The 27,951-nt window shown below is 52.5% G+C and overlaps 9 protein-coding genes across 9 annotated transcripts; 6 read left to right on the top strand and 3 right to left on the bottom strand.

Annotated features, from left to right (window-relative positions):
* Positions 1–136: 136 nt before the first annotated feature.
* Positions 137–3,948, top strand: CORC01_01215 (RNA-dependent RNA polymerase; the record flags this gene model as incomplete). Its single annotated transcript, XM_022612871.1, has 2 exons — positions 137–2,960; positions 3,011–3,948. 2 exons carry the CDS (start codon positions 137–139, stop codon positions 3,946–3,948), a joined length of 3,762 nt encoding a protein of 1,253 aa, XP_022480632.1.
* Positions 3,949–6,182: 2,234 nt separating this feature from the next.
* CORC01_01214 (uncharacterized protein) lies at positions 6,183–6,410 on the bottom strand (the record flags this gene model as incomplete). The annotated part of the gene is made up of 1 exon (XM_022612870.1): positions 6,183–6,410. A coding segment is annotated over one exon (228 nt), but the record flags the coding sequence as incomplete, so codon positions are not given.
* A 949-nt stretch (positions 6,411–7,359) lies between these two features.
* Positions 7,360–8,229, bottom strand: CORC01_01213 (uncharacterized protein; the record flags this gene model as incomplete). The annotated part of the gene is made up of 2 exons (XM_022612869.1): positions 7,360–7,588; positions 7,826–8,229. The coding sequence occupies 2 exons, from the start codon at positions 8,227–8,229 to the stop codon at positions 7,360–7,362; spliced, it is 633 nt and encodes a 210-aa protein (XP_022480630.1).
* A 426-nt stretch (positions 8,230–8,655) lies between these two features.
* Positions 8,656–8,763, bottom strand: CORC01_01212 (uncharacterized protein; the record flags this gene model as incomplete). Its single annotated transcript, XM_022612868.1, has 1 exon — positions 8,656–8,763. The coding sequence occupies one exon, from the start codon at positions 8,761–8,763 to the stop codon at positions 8,656–8,658; it is 108 nt and encodes a 35-aa protein (XP_022480629.1).
* A 2,225-nt stretch (positions 8,764–10,988) lies between these two features.
* CORC01_01211 (uncharacterized protein) lies at positions 10,989–11,213 on the top strand (the record flags this gene model as incomplete). The annotated part of the gene is made up of 1 exon (XM_022612867.1): positions 10,989–11,213. A coding segment is annotated over one exon (225 nt), but the record flags the coding sequence as incomplete, so codon positions are not given.
* Positions 11,214–12,163: 950 nt separating this feature from the next.
* Positions 12,164–12,391, top strand: CORC01_01210 (uncharacterized protein; the record flags this gene model as incomplete). The annotated part of the gene is made up of 1 exon (XM_022612866.1): positions 12,164–12,391. One exon carries the CDS (start codon positions 12,164–12,166, stop codon positions 12,389–12,391), a length of 228 nt encoding a protein of 75 aa, XP_022480627.1.
* Positions 12,392–12,494: 103 nt separating this feature from the next.
* CORC01_01209 (uncharacterized protein) lies at positions 12,495–13,022 on the top strand (the record flags this gene model as incomplete). The annotated part of the gene is made up of 1 exon (XM_022612865.1): positions 12,495–13,022. The coding sequence occupies one exon, from the start codon at positions 12,495–12,497 to the stop codon at positions 13,020–13,022; it is 528 nt and encodes a 175-aa protein (XP_022480626.1).
* Positions 13,023–14,754: 1,732 nt separating this feature from the next.
* On the top strand, positions 14,755–17,624 carry CORC01_01208 (uncharacterized protein; the record flags this gene model as incomplete). The annotated part of the gene is made up of 2 exons (XM_022612864.1): positions 14,755–15,426; positions 15,492–17,624. The coding sequence occupies 2 exons, from the start codon at positions 14,755–14,757 to the stop codon at positions 17,622–17,624; spliced, it is 2,805 nt and encodes a 934-aa protein (XP_022480625.1).
* Positions 17,625–19,188: 1,564 nt separating this feature from the next.
* CORC01_01207 (uncharacterized protein) lies at positions 19,189–19,666 on the top strand (the record flags this gene model as incomplete). The annotated part of the gene is made up of 3 exons (XM_022612863.1): positions 19,189–19,291; positions 19,387–19,480; positions 19,561–19,666. 3 exons carry the CDS (start codon positions 19,189–19,191, stop codon positions 19,664–19,666), a joined length of 303 nt encoding a protein of 100 aa, XP_022480624.1.
* Between the last annotated feature and the right edge of the window lie 8,285 nt (positions 19,667–27,951).

Raw genomic sequence — 27,951 nt, 5'->3', positions numbered from 1 at the left:
ACCTCACCTTTCACCTTCCACCTGACTGCCTTCCATCATTTCTCAGCCCGAGCTCAACTTTTCGGCGTTGAATATTCCTTTCAATAGACGAACAATAAATTTTGCTGACTTTCGCTTCCAGCACCCATCCCACGTCATGGACGTGGCAGATGAACCTTGGCGAACGTGGCCGGAATTCAGCCTCAAAGTTTATAACCTCCCCCCCATCATCAACCTAGTTGAGCTATACGAGTCCTTCAAACATCAAGGCAATATCTCCTTGCTAGAGTTCGGAGAGAAACCAGACGGCTCCCGTGATGGTTACGCCCTGGTTCGCTTTGAGCCCCCGCCCAAAGTCAACTTCTGGTCATCAGGATTCCACATAGTTCGATACAGTGGAGGCAAGATTGCCCGTGTCATTCTCAGGACTTTCAGACCGCGCAATGAAAGATACTGTAGCTTGATCAAGAGCCCCTCTGACCCCAACATTTGGTTCGATTCCAGGATGATGCTCGAAGTGGAGCGTATGGACTTTGGCACGCGCCTCCAGGAGAATGAGATGATGTTGCTCAAATCCGTCGAGAAAGGCGTGCGTATCATTATGGATTTGCATAAGAAGAAGCTTACCGTTTACTTCGACACTTGTCCCCTGGGCTCCCCGGAAGGCCACAACAACGACGATAACGAAGATACACACCACCACAAGTGCGAAATTGATTTCGCCCGTCTCACCAGTGTCTACCGAGCCGACCGAGATGAAAATACACTTCTAGTCATGCCTTTGGAGCTTCCACCCATATTCTGGACCAAGGCAGATAAGAGGCAACGAAGCAAGATGGCCGTGGGCAAGACTTCAAGGGGCACCATGGACAGGTGGGAAAGACGCACAGTCATATTACACAATGATCAACTGCCAAGAGACTTCCCAGTCACCCTTCAAGCAGAATTCGAAGATCCGGACTTCATCAATACTGGTCGCTGGACCACTTACAGATTCGCTATTCCAAAGGCCGGAAACAACATCTTGGAGAGATTCCTGCAGGCTCTACAGGCCCACAATGTCGCGACCATCGTTATAGAGCACTCTATGACTATACCTTTGCGACCTTCTCTGCTCGGTACTTTATTTCGAGCTGAAAAACCCGAGAGTCAATTGGGTACTTTCGATCCTGCCTACGACAACCACCACTTGACCTTTGAGGTTCACTACCAGCTTGAGGTCTGCATTTCTCGGGGCATTGTATCCGAGTACTCAATCACTCAGCCATTCATCGACCGACTGTGTCAGATGGACAAGGACCGGGCGAAATGGATGCTTGAGTACTTTGCGGATCAAGGGAAGAGGGTATGGAATCCGATGGAGATATTCGAGAGCGAAGAGGCTGCTCTTTACTTTCCCGGTATGAGCATGCCGTACTACTGCACTACGATCCGGAAGGTCATTATCACACCATCGACCATGCACTTTTGCTCTCCAAGCGTCGAATCCTCCAACAGGGTACTGCGAAAATACAACTCTTATCAAGACCGCTTCTTAAGAGTACAGTTCACGGACGAGCTGTACAGAGGTAAGGTCTACAGCGACGCAGGGGAAGAGATCCACCACCGCATATACCGTGCCCTGAAGCAAGGCATCAAGATTGGTAATCGCACCTACGAATTTCTGGCATTCGGAAACTCGCAAATTCGAGAATGCGCTGTCTACTTCTTCTGTCCGACCGATCATCTTTCATGCGATCAAATTCGTGACTGGATGGGACATTTCAGACACATCAAGAATGTCGCCAAATACGCCGCTCGCGTAGGTCAATGCTTCTCAACGACGCGAGAAATTCGAGGAGTTACGGTTCCTCAAATCGTGCAGATGCACGATATCAAGCGCGGAGGCCATTGCTTCAGCGATGGCATTGGCAAGATTTCGAAGCTGTTGGCTGAAATAGTAATCCATGAGATGGGTCATGATTCTGTTGGAATACCCTCTGCTTTCCAGTTCCGCATGGGTGGCTGCAAAGGCATGCTCGCTGTTTGGCCTGACGCAAAGGGCCTCAATGTTCACATACGACCTTCACAATCAAAGTTCAGAGCCCAGTTCAACGGCCTCGAGATTATCAAGTTCGCTCAGTTTTCACCAGCCACCTTGAATCGACAAACCATCACGATCCTTACGACGCTTGGTGTCAAGGATATTCCCATCCTGGATCTTGCTCAAAATCAAATCCAGGGTTATGAGAAGGCCATGAAAGATCGAGTGGCAGCTGCAAGTTTACTAGGGCAATACATTGACGAAAACATGACATCTCTGACCATCAAAGACCTAGTCTGCTGGGGTTTTATGGATGCAGAGGTTCAAGAACCATTCGTGCTGACAATTTTGGACCTCTGGCGCATCTGGTCTATGAAGCTGTTGAAGGAAAAGGCTCGAGTAGTCGTCGACCAAGGCGCTTTCCTTCTCGGCTGCTTGGACGAGACGGGCGCGTTGAGAGGCCATAGCCAGGCAACTGAGGGGAAGACAACCAACAACATCGAGGACTTGCCACAGATTTTCCTTCAGATTCCGAACCCTCAGGATGGAAAGTACTCCTGCGTCACCGGTGTGTGCATTGTGGGACGGAATCCTTCGCTTCATCCAGGTGACATTCGGGTTGTGGAAGCGGTCGATATCCCTGGACTACACCACCTTCAGAATGTCGTGGTGTTCCCGAGCACTGGTGATCGGGACGTCCCCAGCATGCTTTCGGGAGGCGACCTTGACGGTGATGATTTCTTTGTCATCTGGAACCCGGACCTCATTCCCCAAACCTGGCACCAGCCACCCATGGACTACATCGCACCCAAAGCACCAAAAATGAAGCGGGATGTCAAGGTATCAGACCTGAGAACGTTCTTCGTTCGTTATATTCAGAACGACTGCCTGGCTAAAGTTGCCGGGGCGCATCTAGCTCATGCTGATCACTCCGAACAGGGGGCCAATGATCCGAAATGTGAGTACATGGCCTGTGAGTGCTATTAGATGCTAACACAGAACGTATAGGCTTGAGGCTGGCACAGCTGCACTCCAAGGCGGTGGACTACGTCAAGACTGCGGACCCAGCCGAATATCCTAACGAGCTCGACCCCAAACGATGGCCGCACTTCATGAACCGCTCGAAAACATATAAATCACGGACTGCGCTTGGCAAGATCTACGACATGGTCAAAGAGCAGGAGCTTAACCCTCTATACGAGAAGAAGTTCGACGGAAGGGTATTGGGAAGGTTTGAACTCTCCGAAGACCTTCTGCAAAAGGCTCGCAAGATCAAAGGTCAATACGACACAGCTCTACGCCGTCTCATGAGTCACCGTGACGTTGGGACCGAATTTGAAGCCTGGACAGGCTTCATCCTGTCGAGGCCACGGGTTGGCAGCGACTACAAGCAACAAGAGGACATTGGCCGAGAATCAGCGGCCCTCAAGCAAAGATTTCGCGAGATTTGCTACGCAGTGGCTGGCAGTAGAAGATTCGAAGACTTCGCCCCCTTTGTGGCTGCCATGTATCAAGTGACCGAGCAGGAGGTCAATGCAAGGCTTGCAGAGGAGTATGAGGATGAGGACCACAAGCGACAATCAATGCCCCTGATCAGCTTCCCGTGGATCTTTCACTGGATCATGGGCCGCATCGCCACAGGCCACGTCAAGATCAAGCCGACCATCGATCCCGAGGCCAAGGCGATCGCGATGAAGTCTTATCCTATTCGCCGGGTTGAGACAGAGGATACGAAGCAGCAAGAAGAGACTCAGCTTGATGACGGCAGAGTGGTGCACCGCGGTGACCTGTTGGAGGTGTTTGAGAGCCCCACGAAGAAGGCTTCCGAAGTCTCACCATCACCTGAGAGCCGTGGTACTGCTACTGGCTTGGAAGAGGTGCACGTTGAGGAGGAAGACAGTGCCATGGATGCCATGGAGCGACTGATGAGCAGCGCCATGGTCTAGTTGCGCCGCCGGAAATGGCTTGTTTTCTGCTGCGACAGGGGCGTTTGACAGGTCATTCCCGCAATCCGCAATGAGATTCATTAATCATGAAGACGGAGGAGCAGAGAAGCGATAACGGAGAGAGAGAGAGGGCTTTTCTGTTTCATGGTTGGGCCGCGATGCCGCCAACCCCCCGTTCAGGCAGACGCCCTTTTTGACTTTTTCGACATTCGCAGGTAGACATGTACAATATACACGATAGATAACTTCGCTTCTTGACGCAGAAATCACCTTTTTCTCAATGCCACTCTGGCCTTAGGGGAAGTCCCGGCTCGTGTCTTGGGTCCGGATACATCCTTGATTTCCCGCATCGACGGGGGTTGGTTTGGGTGGGTAGGTAAATGGCTCAAGTTGCGTTGCCGCGGGAAAGCCGCCATGGCATTAGGGGGGGGAGGACTCAGGAAGGATAGAAGGGCCAAGGGAAATGAGGTAAAATGTAGCCTTGCTTTCCCAGTTGCCGTTCGGGGAGCCGGCGGGAGGTTAGCCGGATGTGTAATGTTTCGTGGGCTGCTTCGGCAGCGGAAGAGAGGAAGGGGAAATAGAAGGGTTGCGGTAGCAGCAGCAGCAGCAAGCAAGTCGAGGTGGCCGCAGAAAAGGTAGCGGCAGGTGGAAAAGGGGGTTGCAAGCCCGGTGCCATCCAATCCAAACTCGTGCACATCAGTTTAAAAAGGAAATATCGGGCGGCAGGGCGTCGGCCACAGGACTTGCGCCGGAGGGGGGAGGAATGGGGGATGGGAAGGACCAAAGGAAAGAAGGGCTGTATACAGAGTAGGCAGGTAGTCAGCCTTTCCCGGATTGTGTCAATGTCACCACATCGAGAAGGACTTCTACTTGGCACACGCCATGACAGGACCTTTTTTTTTGCGCTGTGTATATGTGTGTGTGTGTGTGTGTGTGTGAGCGCGTGTATGTGCCCTGGTGATGCCTGAATGTATGAATTGTCGGGTTGCGATTGGGGTATCAGGTTTACCAGTGTCCCCTCCAGAAATGCCCCATTTCCTTGGTAGTGCCTCTCTCTCTCTCACTCTCTCACTCCACACCTGTGTGACCTACATGTCTCCAACGTTCTTCCACCTGTCTAGCTTGTCTGGTGTCTGGCCGAGCCCGACGACGACAGCATGTCTGTCTATTTGTCTGTCTATCCACAGTCGTCGATCAAACGACAACATAATCCGGCGCAGCATGCATACAGCGAGATCACTTGGCCCAGAGGCCAGCGCATTGTCAAGTGTTCCACCTCTACAACGCAAACATATATTCCCACTTCTCCATAAGACGCAGCAATATCTGACCAAATAAGAGGGGAAAATAGCAAGACCTTCGATCCCGTGGTCGAACGGGGCCTGTCTCTGGGCCCAGAAGGGACGTCCTCAGTGTTGCGTGGCGATTGCTGGTACCAAGGCAGTGGATTGGGGAAGGGGGTAGGAAAAGGGAAAAAGGCATACAAAAGAAACAGTGAACGACATGTGCCCTTCAGCTTCTTTCGTATGTTCCACGTCCGAGCGGGCAGAAAGGGGACACAGCAGTCGAATCGGTAAGTTAGGAACAATATGACCAGGAAGCGGAAGAAGGCAGGGGAGAGAAAGGATGTTGCTTGGGGGTTGCTAATCGCATACCTATCCCTCCTCTCCTTGTTTCTTCACTTTCTGACGCAGAGGTCCGTTCTAAGCACCCACTTCTCGCCTGCGCTGACTTCGCGCCCCTCGTGCTGTTGATAAGCGGAGCATGTGTCAGTCTGCAGTGACCTTTTGCTGCGACCACGTACGGGAAAAATATCAGGGGAAAGGTGAGCGGGAAGGGATGCAGGGGTTTTCTTTTCTACCCAGGTTGCCAGGTGGTGCAGAGTGGGCGCATCGAGTTCGGTGGTTGGGAGGGGACTTTGAAGGGAAGGGATTGGGATACAGAGAAAGTGAGTGAGAAAGACAGAGAGGTGAAGAGGTGAGGCCGCAGCTGTGGTGGCCGTGGTTGGGTCCTCGTTTCGCGCCACCAAAAGCAATGAAAACAGGTACCTGGGCTGGAATTGCTAGCGAATACATCGTGGTGGTGGCAACGGTCCATGTTGCACGAAACAAAAAAGACAGGCTCACAGACGTCTTGCCTTGACCATGGTTCGTTCGGGGATCAGGGGAAGACGCATGGGGGTTTTTGGAAGTACGGACGGATAGGAAGGGCTAAATTTCTGAACAGAGAAAGACTTACCAGCATGCAGTCGTCGCCGTGCTTGTGTAAAAGGAGCATCCCCGTTTCGAGGGCGACTGGGATCTCCTCCTTGGCGGAGCGGCGGTCATTGGGGAAGAAGACGGTCTCACCGCCAGCACAGCCCTCAGCGGAAGAGGTGAGATAGAGGAGCAACGTCCAGGTTGTCTTGCACGTGACGGGTCCGGAGGAGGGGTCGAGGGTGAGTGATACGTTGTTGGAATCGTCGTCTGTGTGTGGGGGTCCACTGGTCAGCCTAGGTCGTCGATCTTGAAGCTGGAGATGATGAGGAAGCCTGCACGGAAGACAAGTGAAGGATGCAGAAGCAAAGAGTCAGGACTCGAAAAAAAAAACACCTAGGGTCGCCAAAAGGCATGGCAAGGTGGCCCTGGTTTTCTCGTTGCCGACTTTCTTGTTTGGATAGGAAGATGCGAGATGTCGAGGGGCATTGCTGGATCGGACTCGCAGGCTCCCGGACTCAACTTCCAACATCAGCCAGGGGGAGGTAACGCCATTTAGCGGATCGGGATGGAACGATCCGCAGGGTTGTGGCTTCTGGGACAAATCCTTGGGTCTCTGGGGCTCGGATGAAAGATCGTGATGACTAGGAGAGTGCAAACAAAAGAGGACTGAGCGGGGGAGGCAAGATGTCATATATCATATATGACCATCTGAAGGGTAGATCGCTGGCCCAGACACTCGCTGTGGGTCCGCAAATCGTCTTCAAGGGCAAGTGGTTCAACGGATTCACATCTTTCAGCAGGTTCCTCATGCGGAGTCGTAAGTTACGACCTGCTTGGTAGACACGGGTCTTGGGTTCGACGAGGTTGAGACATGCATAGTCAGGGAACCATGTTAATCATGGTGTCCACAGGAATGGGTCGATGAAGGTAATTGTCATGGGAAGGAGGAAACGTATGGACCGAGAATTACCAAATCCTCGCGCAATCTGCTTGGCTGCTTAGTGACAGGCATTGCGGCAAGTCCACTCGGACAGGGGCAGTGATTTCGCAACGGTCTCGTTGCAACCAACCCAGCTTCGAGGGCCCAGAAGTGTCGGTGTGGAGAGAGCTCTTCGTTGATGTCATGAGAAATAGGTTGCCCCCCCAAGACAAAAGCTTGCAGAGCTCTGCCTGCCACATCGTCGTATCTTGACCAGTGACAAATATGTGCAACCTATGGCAACCGCGTGAGGACCTCGGAGCACTTGGCCGTTGGCCTAGTTGCATGCAGCGGCAGAAATCTTGCCGGTTGACTGGCAGAGTGCCTAGCGCTCTTCGCGTGTGTGGCGTTGGATGACAAGAAAATGATATGACCATAAGACTTACAATGTGCATCAAAATACTGGCCCTTTGAGTAACGGTAGATGCGAATATTGGGATTCAGACCGACGACCTCACCGCCCCTGTGACCATTAATCCATGTCAGCAAGTCTCATGACAATCCCGTAGCGAGGAGAGCTCGACGCAGGCGGTTTCTTCTTCCGGGTGGGTTTCATGTTTGTTATAACTGTTTTTGGGTGCGTTTGATTGTGCGCAGATGCTGGCGGATCTAGCCGGAAGCGCCTGGGATGCGTTGTCCGTGGCAAGGGTGCATTCGGAGGGCCGGGGGATGGGTAGGGAACAGAAGACAGTGGACTCACCATAAACCCTGAATGTCTTCTTGAGCAAGCGATTCGCGCAGTCCAGTCTCCGTCCACAGGCGTTGAGCAAAGGCAGCGTCCTGCACTTGAAAACGGTCATTCACCCTAACCGCTTCTCCCCGCTTAGGTCGACCAGGGGTGGTGACAAGCGGCAAACCCCTCAAAAATGTGACATAGGAACTGCAGAGGGATTTTGGCCAAAAGTTGCGAATCAGGATGACCTTGTCGGGGCAGGATGCGAGCTGGTCGGCAGCCAGGTCGGCAACCGGTAACGACGGCTTGAATTGGGGCCACGCGGGCGGAGCGGCGGGAATCGAGGCTGTGGTCAACTTTGCGTTGCCGCCATTGTTAGTTCCAGGGCCGGCCTTTGTCTTCCCGGGGTTTGTGTTTTTGGGTTTCCCCATGGTATCCCGATATGGTTCGTGCTGTGCCGCACAGAAAGAATGGAACGTGTTTCTCGGGATGATGTGCAGCGGGCCAAGTAATATCAGGTGGCTTATGGTTCCTGACGGCTGTCTGGGACACGACTGAGGCTCCCGCTAGTTTGTAGCAAAGGTGGCGTGGTAGAGGAGGGGTGGGCGCCGACAGGCTGGTCTTTGTGAGAAACGTTGAGCAGGGTTCAGTTGATATACCAAGCGGGTGGTGATTGGCTGTTGAATATTGGCCGAATCGAGTTTGCAAATCGCTGTTGCCTTTGGTTGTGTGCTCCGAGATGTCGTTGAAGCCCTGAATATCAACCCACGTGAGAACTGGCGTGGATGGGTCGGGATGAGCCGGGATGAGGGATGCTGAGGTTCGAGTCGCGATTCGTTGGCTGGCTGACCCTTTAATTATGACGTCCAATCTCTCGACAGGTTGGGGGTTTCGTGCGTAGGGAGAATGAGACTTTGTGGGCAGCAGAAAGAAAAAAGGGAATGATGTCGACGTGAGTGGTTCATGATGGGTGGAAGTGGGCTCGAATGATGCAGGCTCCAAGGTCAATCAACCTACCAGGTAAGGTATGTACGGATACAGAGTAGCCTTGTGTGGCCCAGGTGGTCGTACTGTGTGTGGCTCACAGTGTGGACGGTGCTTTCGCTGGCGTGTGCCAGCCTGGGAAGCCGCGCCTTACCCGACCGCCGCTTTTCTGAGATCCCCATGGAATGGACCCAGGACAGGGTGGGCCCGCTTCTCCGGGGGCCCGGGGGATACGCCGCCGGGACCAGGGCCTGGCGATGGGATGGATAGGCGGCGCTAAGCATTGGTCTCGCTCGATCTTGAGAAATTCTCCTCTTCTTCCCAGGGAACTCTCCCTACCTTATCCTACACTTGGTCATATCTCACGTAGCCAGCCTCCGTCTCTGTAAGTTTTCATCAGAAAGTGACAATTGACCATAATCGCGTTTCCCCTCTGCCGTGTCTGGGGCCTCCTTGCCATCTTCGGTACTTATGACCAGAGGCAGAAGCGAAGCGTGGTGTGCTCCTAGTAAATACGACCAAGATTCGCACACATCCCTTTCCTCTCTGTCGGATTTCAGTCTGTGCGCTGCGTCCCATCGGTTTGGCGCCATATCCTGTCGGCTCTCGTGAACTTGCTAAATTTGACAACAATGCTGAATCACAAAAAGCCGACGAAAAAAGGAGCGCTGGGTACCCAAGGGTGCGACGGGAGGGACCCACGGCGGTTGGGAGCAAACTTTCGGCAGCGCGGTTGCTCCCGTCGGCCATCGAAACCTGGGTCATACAAGTTTGCTAGTCTTCAGGGAGGCACGTTGGTCAATCAGTTCATTGCATGTCAAACGGCGATTGCTGATAGGCAGGCAGCCTTGGACTTGGCCGTCATAGCATGGCTGCATTGGCCCATCTAATCGATCTGACAATGACACGATGCAATCTGATCCGTGACCCAGTGTTGTGGTAAAGGAACCGTGGCACCCCAGGTTGAAAAGTACGATAAACTTGCGCCTCGGCGATCGCGGAGATTCCCACCTGCACTGCATGTCGAAAAATCTGGTCAAATGGGAAAATCCCTCATCAACAGTAGCGACTAGGAGTTTCCAACAGAAAGACTATGTTATGGATGGGCGTCATTTTGGCGGGATCCTCGACGTAATTGGGTGCCGACTTCGTAACTATTGCCTTTCCTGGCTGAGGCGCTAGATCTCGTAGGAAGTGATATGTGACAGGACCCGAGAAATCATAGGCCTGTCGCGTCACAAAGGCTGCCAACCTCCTGATTGATCTTTCTCGTCAGTGGCTTTGACCTTGAAGAACAGGACTCATCCTTGCTCATCGCAGGCGACTTGTCTCGTGCTGTACGGATAAATCGTCTACCCCATGACGGGAAACTGCAGGAATCCTTCTTTGACGATGAAGAAGACAATCAACTTGTGATGAAACTGAGTTTGCCCTGAGACATTGTGGTCAATTTGGAACTCGTTAGTAACTGTGAGCTAACACATGTCTCCCATCTAACTCGAATGTGGCTTGTTTGTCTTGAAGTGTTTGTCGAACCAAGTGCCCGACTGTCGGGACGCCGTTCTCCTTGATCCAGAACATGTTGAGGAAGGGGAGCTCTGTAGTCTCCACAGACGACGACCGACAACGCACCCCGCTGATGATTCTTTTTTTTGCGATGCGCTAAACATGTCATTTTGCGACTCGCCCTGAAATAATCACATCTCACGAACATGAATGCGATAGCTTCACCCACTTTGTGCCCTCCTTAATCTACAGCGTGAGCACATGATGCCCTGGCCCAGTCTTTTCATCATTTTGCAGACCCTCACCCTGATGCGCCCGTCAAGTGCCTGGATCGCTCTGGTTTGGCACCAAGACCACGATCGATTCTGCCCATTCCTTTGTCATTGTGGCGGGTTTGGCGACAGCGTCGTGGCCTGTCTAAGCAAGGGTCAACGAGCTAGGCAGAAGATGGTATTCTGCGAGCGAGTGGACAGTTGAAAGTTTGCTGCGTTGACGTCGCATTGAGAACAAGCTCGAGGAAAAGCTTTCCACCCTCGAGAAAGATGAAGAACTTGAGTTTGCAAACGAATGCCAACCAAACGACGTGTCGTCAGTGAAGGATCATGTTTGGTGTTTGGATATTTGCCGAGCCTGCATCGTGCACCTCTGCTAAGGTAGGCATCGGGCGCATGCGTTGGGGAACCCAGCAGTGTGGTACAACGCTGCAACGCTGGAACCAAAAACCGACAGAGCATCAAGGAATCGTCAAAAACCCATTGGCGATCCAGCAATCAAGATCTCGGACAATCGATCGCTGCCGAGACAAGCATGTCTTCAGGACTGTTTGCATTTGGCGAATGATGGGCTCCGAGCTGGGGGAATGAATCGTAATAGATGCAGGCCCGTGAGGCGTCGGTGGGCGTGGCGTGTAAGTGCAGGTAGCTGAGAAACGACACTTGATCTGTCATTTTGAACGTCTTGCACAGATACTCGTTGCTGTGGTGCTTTTGAGTATTCAGTGGACAAATGGAATAGACGACGGGGTCTAGGCAACTCGCCAGATGCAGCCATAGAGCAGCTGGACAGGCCCCCGGGGAAGCCATCCGGCCATCTGACTGGCATGTCATCTGCAGGTGATTTCGACTGATGGGAGCAGCCGTTACAAGGTGGGTTGTCATCCCAAGATGGGGTGGAAGGCATATTGGTAGTGTCTTGCGGGCCATGTTGATTGGACATTGTAATCATGGGGAGTGCCGTGTGCCATTGCTCGACAAGGGCTTTAGCGCAGCCAGCTAGCGCCAAGGAGCATGTTAGACCACTGTGATTGCCAGCAGGTCATCTGCAGAGGCCGGAGGGGCGGCCGGAGGGGCGGCCGGAAGCTTCTCGCGAACGCAATCTCGAGGTTCCCGCCCTTCTTCTTATGCCGTCTACACTGTGGCTTGGCTGCGGCAGCCGTACATTGTAGTTGCAATCGCAGGGTACCTGGCGAGTCTGGATGCGTGGCTTCTGGAAGATGTGCGTCGTAGTGTTGACAGTGGGCCAACGTGCATTTCGCCCGTAGCGAATGGTAGCATTTCGCTAGCAGGCCGCGAAATTGCAAGATACGGATACGAAGGTAAGGTAGATTGGCAAGAGAGGTTTCTTCCAAATCAAATCGAGCGAGTTCGTTTGCGTCATCAATTTCCTCTGCGACTGCGAGATGCGTTGCGTTGCTGAGAAGATATGGGTGCAGAACAACACGCAAGGGGAGAGGAGATGACCAAGGTACCTTAGGTAAGAACCTTGGAAGGCTTGGCCGGCACACGCACGCAAGCTTCTTACCCGTAAGAAGGCACCAGGTCTACTATGTGAGCACGTGGTGAGGTGACAGCTCGCTTAGTAGCCTAACGGTAGCATATGTACAAGACGGAACGCTGGGTCTGGTTTATTGCATATTCAGGTCCCGGGCCCGAAATGTTTAGTGGCGGAAACTTCCATCCCCCCGACTTCCAATTCAGAAGAGCTCCCTTCCCGAGTCTGTCCCGCCAGAGCTCCGCTTTACCACCCCAGCCCGTCAACACCAACCGCGCAAGGGACTGCATCGACACCTGTCTCGATCAATTGAACCGGCCGATGCCGCTCTGAGCTTGGTGAGCTACCTCGAGAAAGCCACGATGGTAGTTTTGTCTGACAATAGCTGCAATGGAAGGGAAAAAACCCGATGCTCGCGCAACTCTCCCCAACCGCCATGGCTTCCCAGAATGAGTCGCCTGACACTCGCCTGACGCGGTCACAGGCACAGCCAACATCCTCAATCTTCCCATCGAGAGCTGCGAAACAACTTGGCCTCTTTTTCGCCGGCGCTGGCTTCTTCGTCTTTTCGGCAATGATCACCCGACGCTCCGTGGCCCGTAAACAACTAGCTGCCTTTCCGAAATTTTACCAACCTAGCCACTACGCTGCGGGCAAACAAGGAAACCCCGAAGGTGGCATGATTGCCTTTGAGGCGTTGAACCTGGCAACGCTCAACGTTATGAGCTTCGCAATCATGATGACTGGAGGCGCTTCTTGGGCGTTGGACGTGTCTTCAGTCGACGACCTGAGAGAGATGGCTAGGAGAAGCATCCGCGGAGCTGCTGGTCAGACGGACGAGGCAGCCGAGAAGGAATTTGAGGAATGGGCTGCCAACATCTTGACAAAATTCGGCAAGATGCCAGAAGAGAAAAAACCACAAAACGATACCAAGACCGAGGCCGATTCAAAGACAAGCAAGTAAGGACGGTGAAGTGGCTACCTCTAGACCATGTTACCCCCCTCTCCCGCGAATCGTGGGCGCTCCCTGGGCAAGCCTCACTGGTGTGGTTGGTTCAAGCTCGTTCCCGGCGGGACGAAATGTACAATTGATAAGGCGAATGCCGCCTCTTAAGACACATCCCACCATCAAGCGACTCAACAACTGGCACTGCCCGCTCCAAGCTGGCTTTGTTACCCAGCAGGGGCGCTGGCGCTCGTGAGTGTGCGAGACCGGAGCGGTCTATATCGAACTGGCGAAGCCACCAGAACGGCTGTGTTTGCCTTGGTCTCAGCCCGTGGCGGTGATTCGGTCACCTAGAGTCCCAGCCTATATGGGGGCTGTCCTGTTCTGCATCGCGACGGTCCTGGCAGCATACATAGTATGACGATCAGTTATGCTGTCTTAGAGCTGCCTCGGAACCCCAATTTGTGGGCCGCAAAGACTCGTTAACTTCATCGAAGAAATGGTATAGGCCCATGCTCGACTTTGGGATCCTAGCGGGGTCACCGCTGAGAAGCCAGTGGCTAGGAGGTTTTGCAGGCGTCGGGCTACTCCACGTCGGCGCAGGCTGGATGGTGTTCCGGCATGGTCGATAACCAATGGCGTGTCTCGCCCTATCACTTCTCAGAATTTTGCGTCCCATGTTCATGACATTTCTTTTGAAACGAGTCTCTATCTGCACCGAACAAGCGCTATGCTACGCTGCCGCGAAGGATTTTCTACTATTAAGACGGCGTCAATGGCGTCAAAAAAGTCTAGCTGTTGGATGTAGTTGTCGCAGATGATGCCTTTTTCCCGTTCCCGAGACGTTTGACTCGAAGCTCTTTCTTATGTCGACTACCAGTGATGATCCAAGTGGCCAAAGACGAGAGAGGTGGATGATACGAACTGGCTGAAAGCCATGTTCCGATGCAAGCTGGTAGGTACTTGGTACGCAATTGCGAAGGCACTGGGTGGTATACCTACATATTTCACCCACAACCACACAAGCCAGTGCAGAGCAGCCAGGTCTCGAGGGTGGAGAAAGGGTCCGAGACAGCCATGGCGGCATGGCCTTGTTAATCCCCCCCCAGTCGTGCCGGCCTGCCCCGTCATGATCCCTGGGCTGTCGTCGACAAGGATCTGTACCTTACGGCCCTAGGTACCTACCAGATCGCCCTCTAGTGCATCCTGGGATTTCTTCCATTCACACGCCCATACCCCTTGTTCCTACGTGCGCAAGAGATGGGAGGGTGTCGACTAGGATTTGCGTACGAGTTCATACAGGCGGATGTGCGACGAGGCTTCCGCTGCAGCTACTCCATGACCCATGGTCTAGGTATCGGACCCGAATCGATGCCAAGTCGCATCTGGTGCCACGAAAATGCCCTAGGCGTAGGCGTATGCGTTCACGCTTTTCCCATATTCCGATTTGTGTTATAAAATTCGTCACTTCCTCGTCAACACAGTTGGTCACCGCTCCTCCATGTTCCCTCACCTATAACACCCTGTCTGGTATTAACGCTTCGAAGTTGTCTTCGCACCCACGCTACTCTTTCTTCACAGTGCAGCTCGGCCACGACGCATTCATCAACGCAACACCAACTCTTACCGAGCGATGTGCCACGCTGGAATCCATTTATCCTCGTGGTGGTGTTGATATCTGCGCCTTACGGCCTCCCCTCTTCTTTCATTCCTCTTTTCACCAGACCAGCAGTCATCCCTGTGAGACGTAATGTCCTCATCATCATCAAATACTACGCTTCTGGATAGCGATCCAGTGAACGCGAACATGCAGCCGGCGCATGGAACGCTCGTTCATGACGGGCGATCCCTCGACGGCCAGGAGTACCAGCGAGGTGACCCGGTGGCTATTGTCGAGAGCAGCACAGGAGAGGACCTCGCAGACGCTCTTCACATACTCAATCTCCGGAACAACCAGTGTATGCTCGTGCCTTTGAAAGCTGTCTGTTGGGTTCCGACCCACACCGAGCAACGAGCCGGAACCACTTTCCTCCTCACATTGTACGGTCCGAGCCTGGATTTTCGCCGTTCCGCCTTGGAGCTTCCTCAGATGGGATACCGTGGCATCGCAACCCTCTTTGGCTCCTGTGTCTACGTTGGACGCGAGGTCATGCTTGAGGGCAACGCATCAAGAGTCAACTTGGAGCCCGTCAACAGAGTCTCTTTGTTCACGGCCCAGTGGGATGCACTTTCACACAGTGTAGATATGCAGCAGCCTGCATTGACTCCTTCCGCGTCGTCTTGTGCATCGTCCAGGAGCCCTTCCGAGTCGGGAGACGATGTTCCGCCACCACGATTCTACCGCGTTCAAGGGCGTCGAGACTCTGCCATTGAAATTCGAGACCCTGATTCTCCCATTTATAAGTCTTCTGCAGGACGAATGGTAAGCATTTCATTGTCACAGCCGTTTATGAGTTTCGAGAACATCAGTTAACCATTCTTGCACAGTCCGCCTCGCCTAAGCCGTTCCACATTTCCACCACATCTTTCGTGACAAAGCACAATACTCGCATCGTCGCTGAAGCTCCGAAATTCCAGCAATACGGAAGCAATACCTGGTCAGACTTGGAATCAGATGACGAGTTTAGCTTCGACATCGACCCCTCTTTCAGCCTTGATCCTGCCTTTGCTGAAAACCTCGACCTATGCATCTGCGAGCATCCGCTAGATGGCATGATTGCGGAGAACGACTTACAAGTCAATTTTGTTTTCATGCCGCAGAATGAGAGTAGTAGTTACGTGCCTGGACAACAGGACCAGCAAAGGCCGGGCGCCACCGCCCAAGAGCCTCTCTGGGCCACACAAGGCCTCAACGCAGACAACGGCAATGCTTGGGATCCTTTGCAGATGCCACCACAACACATCCCGGAAATGCGGCAGCCGCAGTTGCCAGTGCCCCAGCGGCAACAGGCACTGCCCTCGAGGGCAGTCAACCATGCCGACTACTACGAGCAGTACCGACTTGTGGAGGAGCACGGCAGCTCCAACAATCATCCTGGGCCCGTGGGCCATCATTCTCAGCACCCAGAGGCTGTTCACATGCACAACGACCCCCGTGCAGACTACCTGCCATCTCAGCTTCCTCCTTCAAACGCTTCTCAACCCCTACAAGACTTCCAGATGCCACCCCGGTATCCAGAACAGTCAAATAGACTTCCAATGCCAGGCACCTCCTTTCCTGCGCCTCAAGAGGTCCACGTTATCCAGAGCAACCGCTCCGCGCCTCGGCCATCCTACCCACTTCCGTCGAGCTCTTACAGCCCTGTACAAGAAGGGAGCTTGCCCTCGACTTCCCAAAGTCAACAGCCGAGGCGAAGCCCGCGCCCTCACGAATCTCGTCCTTCGAGCACACGTGGGACGCCAGTCATGGCTCGCCGAGCACCATCCCAACCCGTTCATACGTTTACACCAAGTGGAATCATCGATTCCTTCCGCCAGAGCACACAGGCACACGTCAGCTCCTTGGAGAGCCATTGCGAGCAATTGCAGCAGAACCAAGCCAGCGATGATCAACTTCGTCAAGCTAACGAGTCGCTTCAGGCTGCTCGACGAAACATTGAAGAGTCTCTGCAGTTTCTCGGCCTGCTTCAGCCAATTACTGGCATTCCATTGCGGGGCACAGAGAAGAGGCTACAGTCGATTGCCGACCAGATCGTTGATGCGGTCAAGGGTCTACTTTCCGATGACTCCGACGGTTCTGACAAGAATATTGAACAGCTGAACCAAAAGGTACAAAGCCTCAAGGAATTTATTGAGTACGTTGAGGGTGTTCACCCCGAGGTGGTGAAGCGCGCGCAGGACCACGCGACAGCAGCTGCGGACAAAAGCCAAAATGTTCCAGTCACTACTGCGAGCCGAGTCCCCTCGGCCCCCGCGTCCGTTTCTTCTCACACTGCGGACGAGTCTGACTCCTGCCGCTGGGTGGACGGCCAAGCCACGCCGCCACCGGATCGCTCCACGGCGATGGCCTTGAACCGAGATCGCTCCCGTATGTTCCGGGACATGACTACTGCCCATGGCCGTCGTCCTGAGCCTCGCGCCAACACTGTTCCGGAGTACTATGCTCCCACTAGCTACAGCCAACCGTCATCTCGGATCCATTCACCAATGGCTACCCACTCTGCGCCCGCCGAGCCTCCGCACGCCGCTGGTCACGGTTTCTTCCAGCAGCCTCTCCCGACACAAATTCAGCAGACGATTCCCATCACTGATTTCGGAGCCCCGATGCAGGATCGAACAATGCAGGCATACCCAACCCCCACCTCGGTCGAGATGATGCGGCCGATGCAGCCAGTGTCGAGTCTTCCCCCGCAGCACTACACGACGCAGCAAGAAAGCAACTTCTACCTGCGACCACCGCCACCAAACTGTCTGTACCCCACGACCGGAGCCGAGATGTCCCATGCTGCGTACGCCCCGCGGTCTCCAGTCTCTTTCCAGCCGGGTCCGGGGTCAGCGCAGACCAATTACTATCAGGACATGAGGTCCGGCCTCCCGGACCGGCGAACGGTTCGCCAGGAGCGGCCCGCTCCTTACTCTCTTAATTACAGGGATCAACGGCGACGTAGGGGAAGCCAATGATGTGCTGCTCCGATTTCATAAAAGATTTCACACGTACATAGATTGGTTCTTGTTTCGCCCTTTTCCCCCTTTCGTCATTCGATTGCATCGATGACTCATCTTTTTGTTCTTCTTTTTCTGTGTTGGCTTCAAGCTAGCGAGCATCTGATATCCTGCATCTTCTTATGGTAAGGCGTTTTTGGAGCGAGATCGTTTGTATCCGAGCGAACTGGCTGCTGGAACATGCGGAGATTAAGAAATGTCTCATGCATCACAGCTCGTTAATTTCTAACTCTAAAGCATATTTCAATGTTACAAGGCGTTTGGTATTTGGAAGGACAAGACCTTTGGGCGAGGGATGGCGGGACCATGGGTTCGCAAAGACATGCCTACAGGGGTGAAGGGGAACTGTTTGATATGATGAGTTTGTGGGCCTCGAGTTTATCTTGGGAGTTGGTCATGTAAAAAGTTTTTGATGTTTATAGAAAGAATGACAAGACTGACCGACAACTTGACTCTCCTACAATTACGTGACCAACTTTCTCCTAACGGAGGGGGGCGAGTGACTTTAAGCGAAAGTTGTGACCCCATTCTTCCCGGCATTTGACTTCCTCAGGCTCTGAGGACCAAGCTAGGCCTCTTCACATGCACACGCGCACCACTGACCGGCCGGCGAAGAAGGATAAGTAGCTATCGATCATATACCGGACCGCGTGGTGGAGGGGGTTTGTTCCCGGAGGCCAGCACAGGCCCGCCCACCGTCCGGGGTCCTTACTCCACTAGCGGGAAGCCGGGATCTGCCCGGCACACAACTCCCACACGTCAACTGACGCAAGCTAGCGACCCGAATCGGCATATGCTCCGCGACGAGGTCTGACTACAGCCGAATTGTCAGAGAACGTCCCGCCCGATTCCGTGTTTCCAGACCGGGAGTTTGAGGGAGGAGGAAGTGAGAGAGGGGCACAGGTCTCGGTACCAGTGTTTTGCTTGGTCGCCTGGAACACTTGGGTTCATGCCTCGGCAGAGCGTAGCGTTTTGGGGTATAGCGCTGAGCGGTGCCAAAGGATTTATGCATAGTGTACGTTGGTCTCCGTTGAACAAGTGAAGATTAGTGGATTTGAACCCCTCTCCCTATTCACTACGTATTCCGTCTCGGTCTTTCTCTTTTGTTGGTGAGACGCCCAACGACATGTCTTGTGGTGCCCCAGCTCGTCCTGCCCGGCAATTTCGACGCTATAGAAAAGGAAGCCTGGAGTGCCGTTGACATAGCTCCACCAGTACGGGTCCATTAGGGGAATTTACTCCAATACGGAGGTGGCTTCTGGGCCGTGGAGAAAGGGGGACGGGACGGGGGTTATCTGGCTCCGCCTCCTTCCATCGGCATGATGAGACGTAGACGGTGCGCCGAGGCTGACGGCGGTGACTTCCTGTGTTGGAAAGTGACCGAGTTCGTAGACGTCTATATAAGACTCAACATCAACTGCGCTCTTCTTGGAAATAATCTACGGAGTTAAAACGCGGCTACTTTCATCATCTGCCACAAAACAAACTCACCTAGCACAAGTCCTTCGCACAATACACAAACATGACCATCACTAGAATCGGACTCATCGCCCTCGCCGATGTCGCTAAGCAGGAGGAGGCGGTGAAGAGGTTCAGCAACTTTGTCCACGACTGCAAAAAGGCAAGTCTCATGCTCGGCACATCTCATACGCTACTGCGAGACCAATTGAGCTCACTCTTCTTCTCTTCTGGGAACGTTAGGATGGCCAAACATACATAGTCGCCTCAAAGGCTAGCAAGTGCAAGGTCTTGACCGATGTCCCGGGATCCCAGGCATGGTCCGTCGTTTATGAAATCACGTTTGCCAATGAAGAGTGTGTATCTCCCTTCCTGTGTCTCCTTTCCAAAATCGAAACTGCGAACATCTTACTAATGGTGGCGGTCTGACTACTAGGGATATGGAGTACTACCAGACAAAGGACCCAATCTACCAGGAGCTAATGAAGCAGGCGGCTGAGGGCAAGGCAACGGGGTTCATTGCCGTGTCTGCAGAGTTCTAGATGCTGATTATGTAGAAATTCGATGAATTTAATCCCGATTTTACAAACTATTGCTTCCTATCGAAGCATGTGGTCCATTCGTACGACAACAGGAAAGCCTAGGGATTTGACGCAGCCTTGCACAGGGTCTCCTCTTATTGGACATTAGGTATTGCAAACAATATTTCCATAACCCATTGCGATATTCTGAGGGCATCAATGCGATGCATATTAGTTGAATGAAACTGCCTATTCCACATTTCTATATGGTAGGCAGACGATGAGTATCGTTGAGCATGGTAGCCAGAGCGGCACGCTGTGACTGGTTGAAGTCGAGAGCCATCTACCACTCATAACGACTATCGATGAGCAGGAAGTACGAGCATAAAAATTAAGGATCAAATTCAGTAGGACCTCGGGGACGTGAAATGATCAAGCCTCATCAACACAATACCTACGGCACAGCAATTTGATACGTTACGGAACTTGAAAAATTTTGTGTCAGAAAATGTTGCTGAAGCATTTTCTACCCACCTACGCCAAATCTCGCTCTCCGGCACTCAACCAGCGTTTCCGCATTCATCGGATCTGCTTCACGGCCATCAAAAAGGCTCGTCGCAGTTGGGCTCGCGTTACCTTCCGCGTCCTTCTAGCTCCAGCATGATTGCAGCTACGAGTCTTTGGCAACAGTTTTGGATTACAATCTTATAACATGATGCGCAAGCTGATGAACGTGTTCCAAAACACACATTGCGAGCATCTGGTCTGCATGGAACATCATCGCTCGGAGCAAGGCTACGACCTCGAAAGTTGCTCTACCTGTCACGATGACATATCTGACTTCTGACAGCCTAGCTCCATCAAACCTCTTCTATATTTCTACAGTTCAATATCGTTAAAGGGCTAGCCTCGACGAAAGACATCAGTATGGCGGCTATGTAAGTGGTTGTAGCGACCAAAATCTCTGCGTTTTGATGCCTTGACCCCTATCCCAACCATGCCGGCAAACAACTTCACTACGTGTAGAAACTATAGTAGGACTCCTGCTCAAGATGAAACGCACTCGCTTTTCAACCAATGGCAAGTTAGCCAACGGTGGTCGACATGTCAGGTCTTCGAGTCGCACTTTCATCTGCTCGATTGAAGGGAAAGGTTTTAGAAAGATGAGATCGAAGAAACCTACGAATCTGATCTATGGGGTTTCATGATGAGCGAAGATTTGGGGGACGTGTAGAGTTGCGGGTTGGAATATTTTTCGGGGAGAGCGTCGATGTAGGCGAAAGCCGAGACTAAAATCTTCCACGCATTGCTGCCGTGACGCCTATCACATTCGTGAAGAAGAAAGGTAGGTAGTCGGTATCATGTGATTTCTTAGTTATGGAATAGTTTTATTTGCCGGATCTGATGAGTACCAGTCATTCTTGGTTACTGTGTGCTACAATGCTACTGAAAACAAAAGACACGGAGACATGATTTATTAAGAGAAATGACTTTCATGACGTTTATGTAAGGCTCCGTCCACCTGAGCCTCAGCAGATCGCCCTCTCGGTTTCCTGGCTCTGGGATTCTTTGTAAGTTCTCTTCAAGGTTGAATGCGTCGAACATGTTGGTCGTGGGCTAGTCAAGGAAAGAAGACTCATGGGTTTCGAAGTACCCAAGGGCAGTGGAACGGGCATCTGTCAAAATCCACGTTGTTCCATTGGTTTTTCATTATTGATTGGTATTCTGGTCATTACAAGACCAAAAGGTGACAATATAGTCAACTTCAAAACTGCCCCGTTGTCATTGTAGCCGAGATCGACCCCGCGTTAGCATTGAAGGCGCGCATCTGCTGAGGTCAGAATTCGATATTGCCTACCCAACATGGTTGACATAAAAACGACGTTATAAATATCACATGTATTCGTCTTACGGAATGACCTAATGTCACTTTTGTACCAGGACTCGCAAAACAGGGCACTCTCGTTCCTGCAAATGACAGAAAGGCGCGTTGAAGCAAACATTGGAAATATTTAGGGTTATGAGTAAGAAGCATGATGGACTCCCCAAAGTTTGTGTGTGCGAGCTATACGAGTGTTCCTCATGATCTAGCGCAAACCTTGACTGTTCTGCTGAGAGGCAAGGTAGGCTAGTGCAGTAAAGCAGTGAAGCAGTGAAGTCGTCGTATATGAAGGTAGCGTTGTAGAAGAGGGTCCTGACATCAGAAGCAATCCAAACCTCAGAGACCGGTTCCTTGACGTTAACCAGCTTGAACACAAGCATCATTCCTTCGCATGGAAAGTCCTTAGCAGCTCTATATGAAAGAGACACTTATAGGTAGTCTTTTGATGGAGTCTGAGAAGATGGTGAGTGTAGTCCGCGAGTTAGCAAACGGGTTCCCGCGAGAACAAGATGAAATCAATTCAGCATTCACAAGCAATGATGCTGAACCAAGTTGAATATTGGAAAGTTTGGTATAAAACCTTGTTCAATCCTTCAACTGAATCCCCTTTCACGGCAAATGAAGACCTGAATGTCCACAACAAGCCGAGAAATTAGATCACGAGTATCGACCAAGAAACTGCTGATCTGGACCATTACATGTGCAAAAATGGAGCGTACACATTATTTGATGGTGATGGCTCATTCAATAAAAGAGGAGCGCTGGTTTCTTGCCATGCCACACATTGAGAAGTGTCAGACCCTAACAGAACAGTGATATCAGTGTGGAAAGAACATGATCAAGCGCATCTCGATATGTAACTTCAATATTAATTACGATGAGGATAAGGAATCGTAGTCACAACTGTCTGTAGATGCCAAACAAGTCAGCACAGCCTCGGGTGGTGACGGCAGCAACAATCATGCCGGGTTCCTTGTTCGAATCAACCAACATCCCGACTGATTCTAACGAGACGCCATCTCGCTCTCCATGCTTTCGTGTACATTATCAACAAAGTCAACACAGGATAGCGAGCTCCGTAACTCGAGTCCGTCACCGTCACCATCACCATCACCGTTTGCCATGGAACAGGTCGGGTCCAAACCACGTCCATCCCCGGCCCGTTTACCCAAAGGTTATCCAACAGAGAATCAAGAACAGAACGTCTACCCCGCCTGACACAGTGACAGTGACGGTGACACAGACCTGAGTAAGAAAACCTAATCCCAGCCATCCGACGAACCGGCAAAAAGATGATATAATAAGAAAAAACAAGCTCAACGAACCCCGTATGACAGCCAACCCCCTGCGCTGCGGAGGGGCAAAGGAGGGGGGGATAGGCAAAGCAGATCGCCCCTCGCCTCTTCCAGCTCCAAGGGGAGAGATCTTCTTCCTTCGTCCTCGACAGGCCCAGGGGGCCTGTCACCTCACTCACCGCCATCTCAGGAGCAAGATGCTAACAGCACAAGTGTCAGATCATCACACCCTAATGGCGAGATGGAAGGATGGATGTAGACCGCAACTTCAGTGACCTGTAATCACCAACATAGAGAGTGAGGGGGAGGCAGAAGAGAAAAATGACCGCCATTCGTGTTACCGAAACCCAGAGCGGTCACGGCCGCCGCACTCATTAATCAGTCAGCCATATCATACCACCGCACTCCGGGAAGCAAAAAAGCCTTTCTACTGGTCAACACACGCTGCAAGTTTCCCAACAGTGACTGAAACCTCGCAGAAGCATTCAGTCTAATCCTCAAAAGGGGTCCAACGCCGTGGACCAAGAAAGTGAGTGAGTGATAAACCAACTGCCCCCCATCTCACCATAAAGCCAGAATTCTCCCCGATGTATCTGTAGTTGTATGCGATAAATAGAGATTGTCCCGGTAAGGACCCGTCAGGGTGTGGGGGAACCCCGGGGGGGCGGTGTACGGGGGGCGGTGTACGGAGGTATCCAGCTTTCACCTTGCCCGTCACCAAGCTCACCATGCAAATAAGTCGCCATCCCGCTCCCAGCCCAGGATATCGGTTCCATTCCCTCGGTTTTCAGGCGGGATCCAGCCCAAAAGAGTAATGACTCGGCATAACCGCATCTACGAGAGGATGCCCAATGCTTGCCCCGTGCTTTGGGTTCTTGCCCTCCGAGAAGGGGAACCTGTTGATCAAGGGGCGTAGCCGGGATGGGATTCGAAAGGGGGGGGGGGAAGAGGAGAATTTGTCAGTCATCATGACTTCCCCTCCGTTATCAAGCATTCCTTCCCAGACCCCGAGTGGACAAAGACCCCAAAGTGCGACGAACTCGATCACGTCAGAAGACCGTAGCTCTTATGGGCTTTGCAGGGAGACCGTGTGTGTTGGGAAAAAGCCGTGGTAACCACATCGGCGACGGCGAGATGACAAATCCGCACAGTCGCCGATTAGTCGTCCGTCGCTCGGACGGATGCAGAAACCCATTCAGTGCTGCTTACCACGCAAGAATGAACCACCACCAGTCCGGTGGCTTCTTTTCATGATCGGAATAACTACACAATCTCCACACCGCGCGAGACGCCGGCTAAAAACCCCGCCCAGCGTCATGGATGCAGTCGAAGCAGCCGTCGCATCGTCCTGGACCTTCCCGCGCGCCCTCTACCCTCCTTGCCTTGTTACCTTGGTTGCTTTCCTTGCAACGAATCCACGCCCGAAACCGAAGCTCCGCGTGCACTGCGGAAGGGAAAAGCGAAGTACGTACGTATGAGCCACACCATACTGTCCGCACCCCGGACCCCGGCCAAGCCCGCGGGGCCGGGATAGGACAAGATGAAGGCCGTAAATCCTTGTCAGCGGCGAAACCCCCCTACCGTTGTTCATGTAAATAAACCACATCCCAACGTACATAAACGAACGCTTGTCAAAAAGCCTCGCGCTTGGTGCCAGCATATATCCCTGTGGGTGATGTCGTATCCCCAATCGTTGCCGCTTAACCTTAATTTTTTTTTTTTTAACCCTGTTGCCCCCTTTTTTGACGCGCGCCGTACGGATAACATGGGGCCGGCGGTGCGCCGGCCATTACATTGTGACCGGGGTGGCCAATCTTTCGCACTTCCGTTTCGCCGTACCGAGAAAGGATGAACCGCGACTCGCGCGTGCCCAATCCCAAACATCGCGGATAGACTTTTCCCAAGCGTTCTGGACTCAAAGAGGAGAGTCCCAGTCACCACTTTCGCTCACACTCTTTTCTTGACGGAAGCAGGGCCCGTCATCAATCTTCGATGCCACACAGGTGGGCTGTAGCCCCAAACTTCGTCTTAAATTTGACTTTTTCTCATCTGCGGGTGAGATTGTCGATAGATTGAGAGGCCAGTACGCGAGTCAAAAGGCTTTCTTAGAGTTTAGAATAGGGTAATACCAGTAATTAGCTCAGTTCCTCTCCAGATCAAACGACATTCCCCCGTTGGCAGAGGATGAGATTTGCTTCCAAATGCCTTTCCTTTCTCCAAGCCATTGCGGCCAGGTATCCCCACCGTGATCAATCCCCAACCTGGTGACACGCACAAGGCCCGATGCGGGTGTTCGCGAGCGCTACTTGTCAAACACCTCTGAGGTTGTGATTGAAGGAATGATGCCGCCATCAAACTGATCCTCATATCAAACCCGTGTCCTTGAGCTCAGGAGGCAGCTTTGCTGCTGACGTGGGATTGAACGAGCGCCTATCTCTGTTTGGCTTACTCCTCTGGTCAAAATGGAGGGATCTGCCGCTTTTGACTGGACGACAGTATCAAAGCTTGAGAAGTCGCGAATCCCGCCGGGTATTCTCTGTACACCTGCCAGTAAAACTTGGGCAGAAGATCTGCATTAGCCTCATTTCACTTACCTGCTGCTGGTAAGCTGACAGGCTTCGCGATGCAAGAGCCGCCTATCTCCGCTGTCCTCCAACAGGAGTGAATATGACATGTACGGAGTATTTTTGTCCAAATTGCAACCGTATCAGGGTGATTAAGGTGCTGATGGGTAATAGCAACCGTTGCTTAGCGTGACCCAAACGACTGGCATTAAGTTTACCAAAGCGACGTCGGATCTTATGGTGTGTCTACGGACTTGCGAAGTGTATCGACGCGTCTATCAGCACGCCACGGGTTTGCCAATAGCTACGGATAGAGCAGCGACATATGGTGGTGTCAACGTTCCCAATAAACTGCGTAGAATTGTTCGATGCCAATCCAGGCGATTGCGATGCGAGAAGGTGCCGAATCTTGTAAGATGGTGACTGAGCAGAAGTTCGTGCCCTGGCACACCACCTGACTCGAATTCCATGTAAAAAGGCGAGAAAGCTCGCCTTTAGGACTGTTGGTGGCGCGCCGAGCCTGGCTACATCAAGCAATATTTGGAATGATTTTTCCAGATTGTGAAAGCCGTGTGCGAATAGATGAAGCTGTAAAACCTAGTCCACAGCCCTCGCCAAATCAGAAGCCCCTGGCACAGTTGCAATTAGACTATCAACAGCGTCGCGTTTGTTGAGACTGGGATTGCCTCTCGTTGGCATCTGGCCATCAAGGTGCGGTACATAGAGTGTATGGGCTGTCTACAGTCCAATATGCCATGATCGCAAAGTTTCTTCTGATGCTTCTGGCAACATGGCAGGGCAGCAGAGTTCGCCTTATTCCAGGGCAGTGCACGATACTTTTGGTAGCCGTCATCGGATAGTCAGGTCAAGGAAGCAGTGAGATGGCTGATTGGTGGTCCACTGAGGATGGCACCTTTCAGATGTCGGTTCCTCGACGTCAAGTTTTATTACCGTCCTTGGCGGTGCTGGCTCGATTCAACAATATCCATCGTGCTATCCGTAAGCCTCGGTGAGATCCCCGACGTGGGTTCTTGGATCGCAGAGTTGTATCATACCTGGGAGTAACATGGAGATACTTGAGGGAACTTGGGTCATGCCACTCAAATGTCGTCCTAGGTGCTCTTCATCTTGGTCGATCCAGATGCACTGGTATGGGCCTAGGCCAACCCAAGACTCCAAGAGAGGTGCAATTTCACAGACCACCCCCCAAAGGTACAAGGCCTAGGGCGGGACCTCGGAAGTTGGCATGACAGGGTGGCCGTGGTGTGGTTTGACAGGAGAAGCATAACGATGTCTGCTCAGGTGAATGACGAGATGCCAATAGGGCGTGTGCAGGGCGCCAAGAGAGACACGACCACCGATTTTTGGGCAAATGGTCGGCCAAGACGTTGAAATGGAGTCGGCAAGGGAAACTTGATTCGACGAGTAGGAATCAATCTTAAAATATGCTTGCCCATCTAGTTCCTTGGGGCTGGTTTCCTGGGGGGTCAACCCGAGTCGAGCCACAATAAGATCGTCTGCAAGCAGTCAATCAGTGCTTGGCTGGGTGAAGGGCCCCTCAACTATCTTCGTCAACTCCGCATCATGCAATGGCTGGTGAGGTCGGCTGCTCGGCATGGCCGTTGCTCCTAATGATAGCTAAGATGCGTCGCACCTCGAAGCGAAAACGAGGACGGGCGAGGTCTATGCGAGGAATGCGAGAAAGCTGAGGCGTCCCTACCTTAACAGATACGCAAATACGCGTGTTGAGTTGCGGGGAAGTGGAATGGGTCACAGCTCAGCCACCTCCAACCGAGTTGATTTGGAGACAATATTTTGGCATTGTGGCACCAGACAGAGAGAAAGTACGAGTACCTTCGACAGAGAGGCCAAAGGGAAAGAGCTGTGAACGACGTCGTAGCCAGGACAGTTCTTGGTCGTTGACTGAGTGCAGCACATGGCAGGAAGCAGGACCTCAAGGTACCTAGGTACCTAGGTACCTTGGTGCCTCTGGTACCTATTTCCTCGAGCTGAAGCTTCTCCCCGCCAATCACAGGCCTTTGCTGCATCCTGCGTATTCAGGTTTCCACAGTCCAAACCGACGCAACTTCCTATTCATCAATACCGCTACCTCACCTGACATCAGATAGGTATTTATGATGGACGGTTTCGGAAAGTACGAGGAGTGCAGGAACTAATGCGGGAATACGCGCTCAATCACCTCCTCACCTTCTCACCAACATGGCTAAAGAGCAAGCCAGCTGCCCAAGGGTCCTGTATCCCTTTCCGGGCGAAACATGAGCTGAACCCCAGGCGGATCGACGGAGGAATAATAGGAGCCTGCGACGAGTAGCGGGAGTAACTTCCCTCCCACCCCAAGGCACCTCCTCCATGATCCCACCTGCACAACCTTCCGCCGTCCTTCCCGGAAGTTCCTCGGACCCGAGGAACATCCGCCCCTGTCAAGTCAACCCGCCATCAACCCTCCATTACAAATTCACAACTGCATCAGCCCATCGAATTGCCTGCCAACATCAACAACCGGAACCCCGCCAGGCAGCGAAAGCGGCAACGCATGCAGACGAC

This window comes from Colletotrichum orchidophilum, assembly GCF_001831195.1.
Source record: "Colletotrichum orchidophilum strain IMI 309357 chromosome Unknown Scaffold_6.1, whole genome shotgun sequence".
Classification (NCBI taxonomy): Eukaryota; Fungi; Ascomycota; class Sordariomycetes; order Glomerellales; family Glomerellaceae; genus Colletotrichum; species Colletotrichum orchidophilum.
The sequence above is the reverse complement of the archived record's forward strand: the minus strand, read 5'-3'. Positions and strand labels throughout refer to the sequence as shown.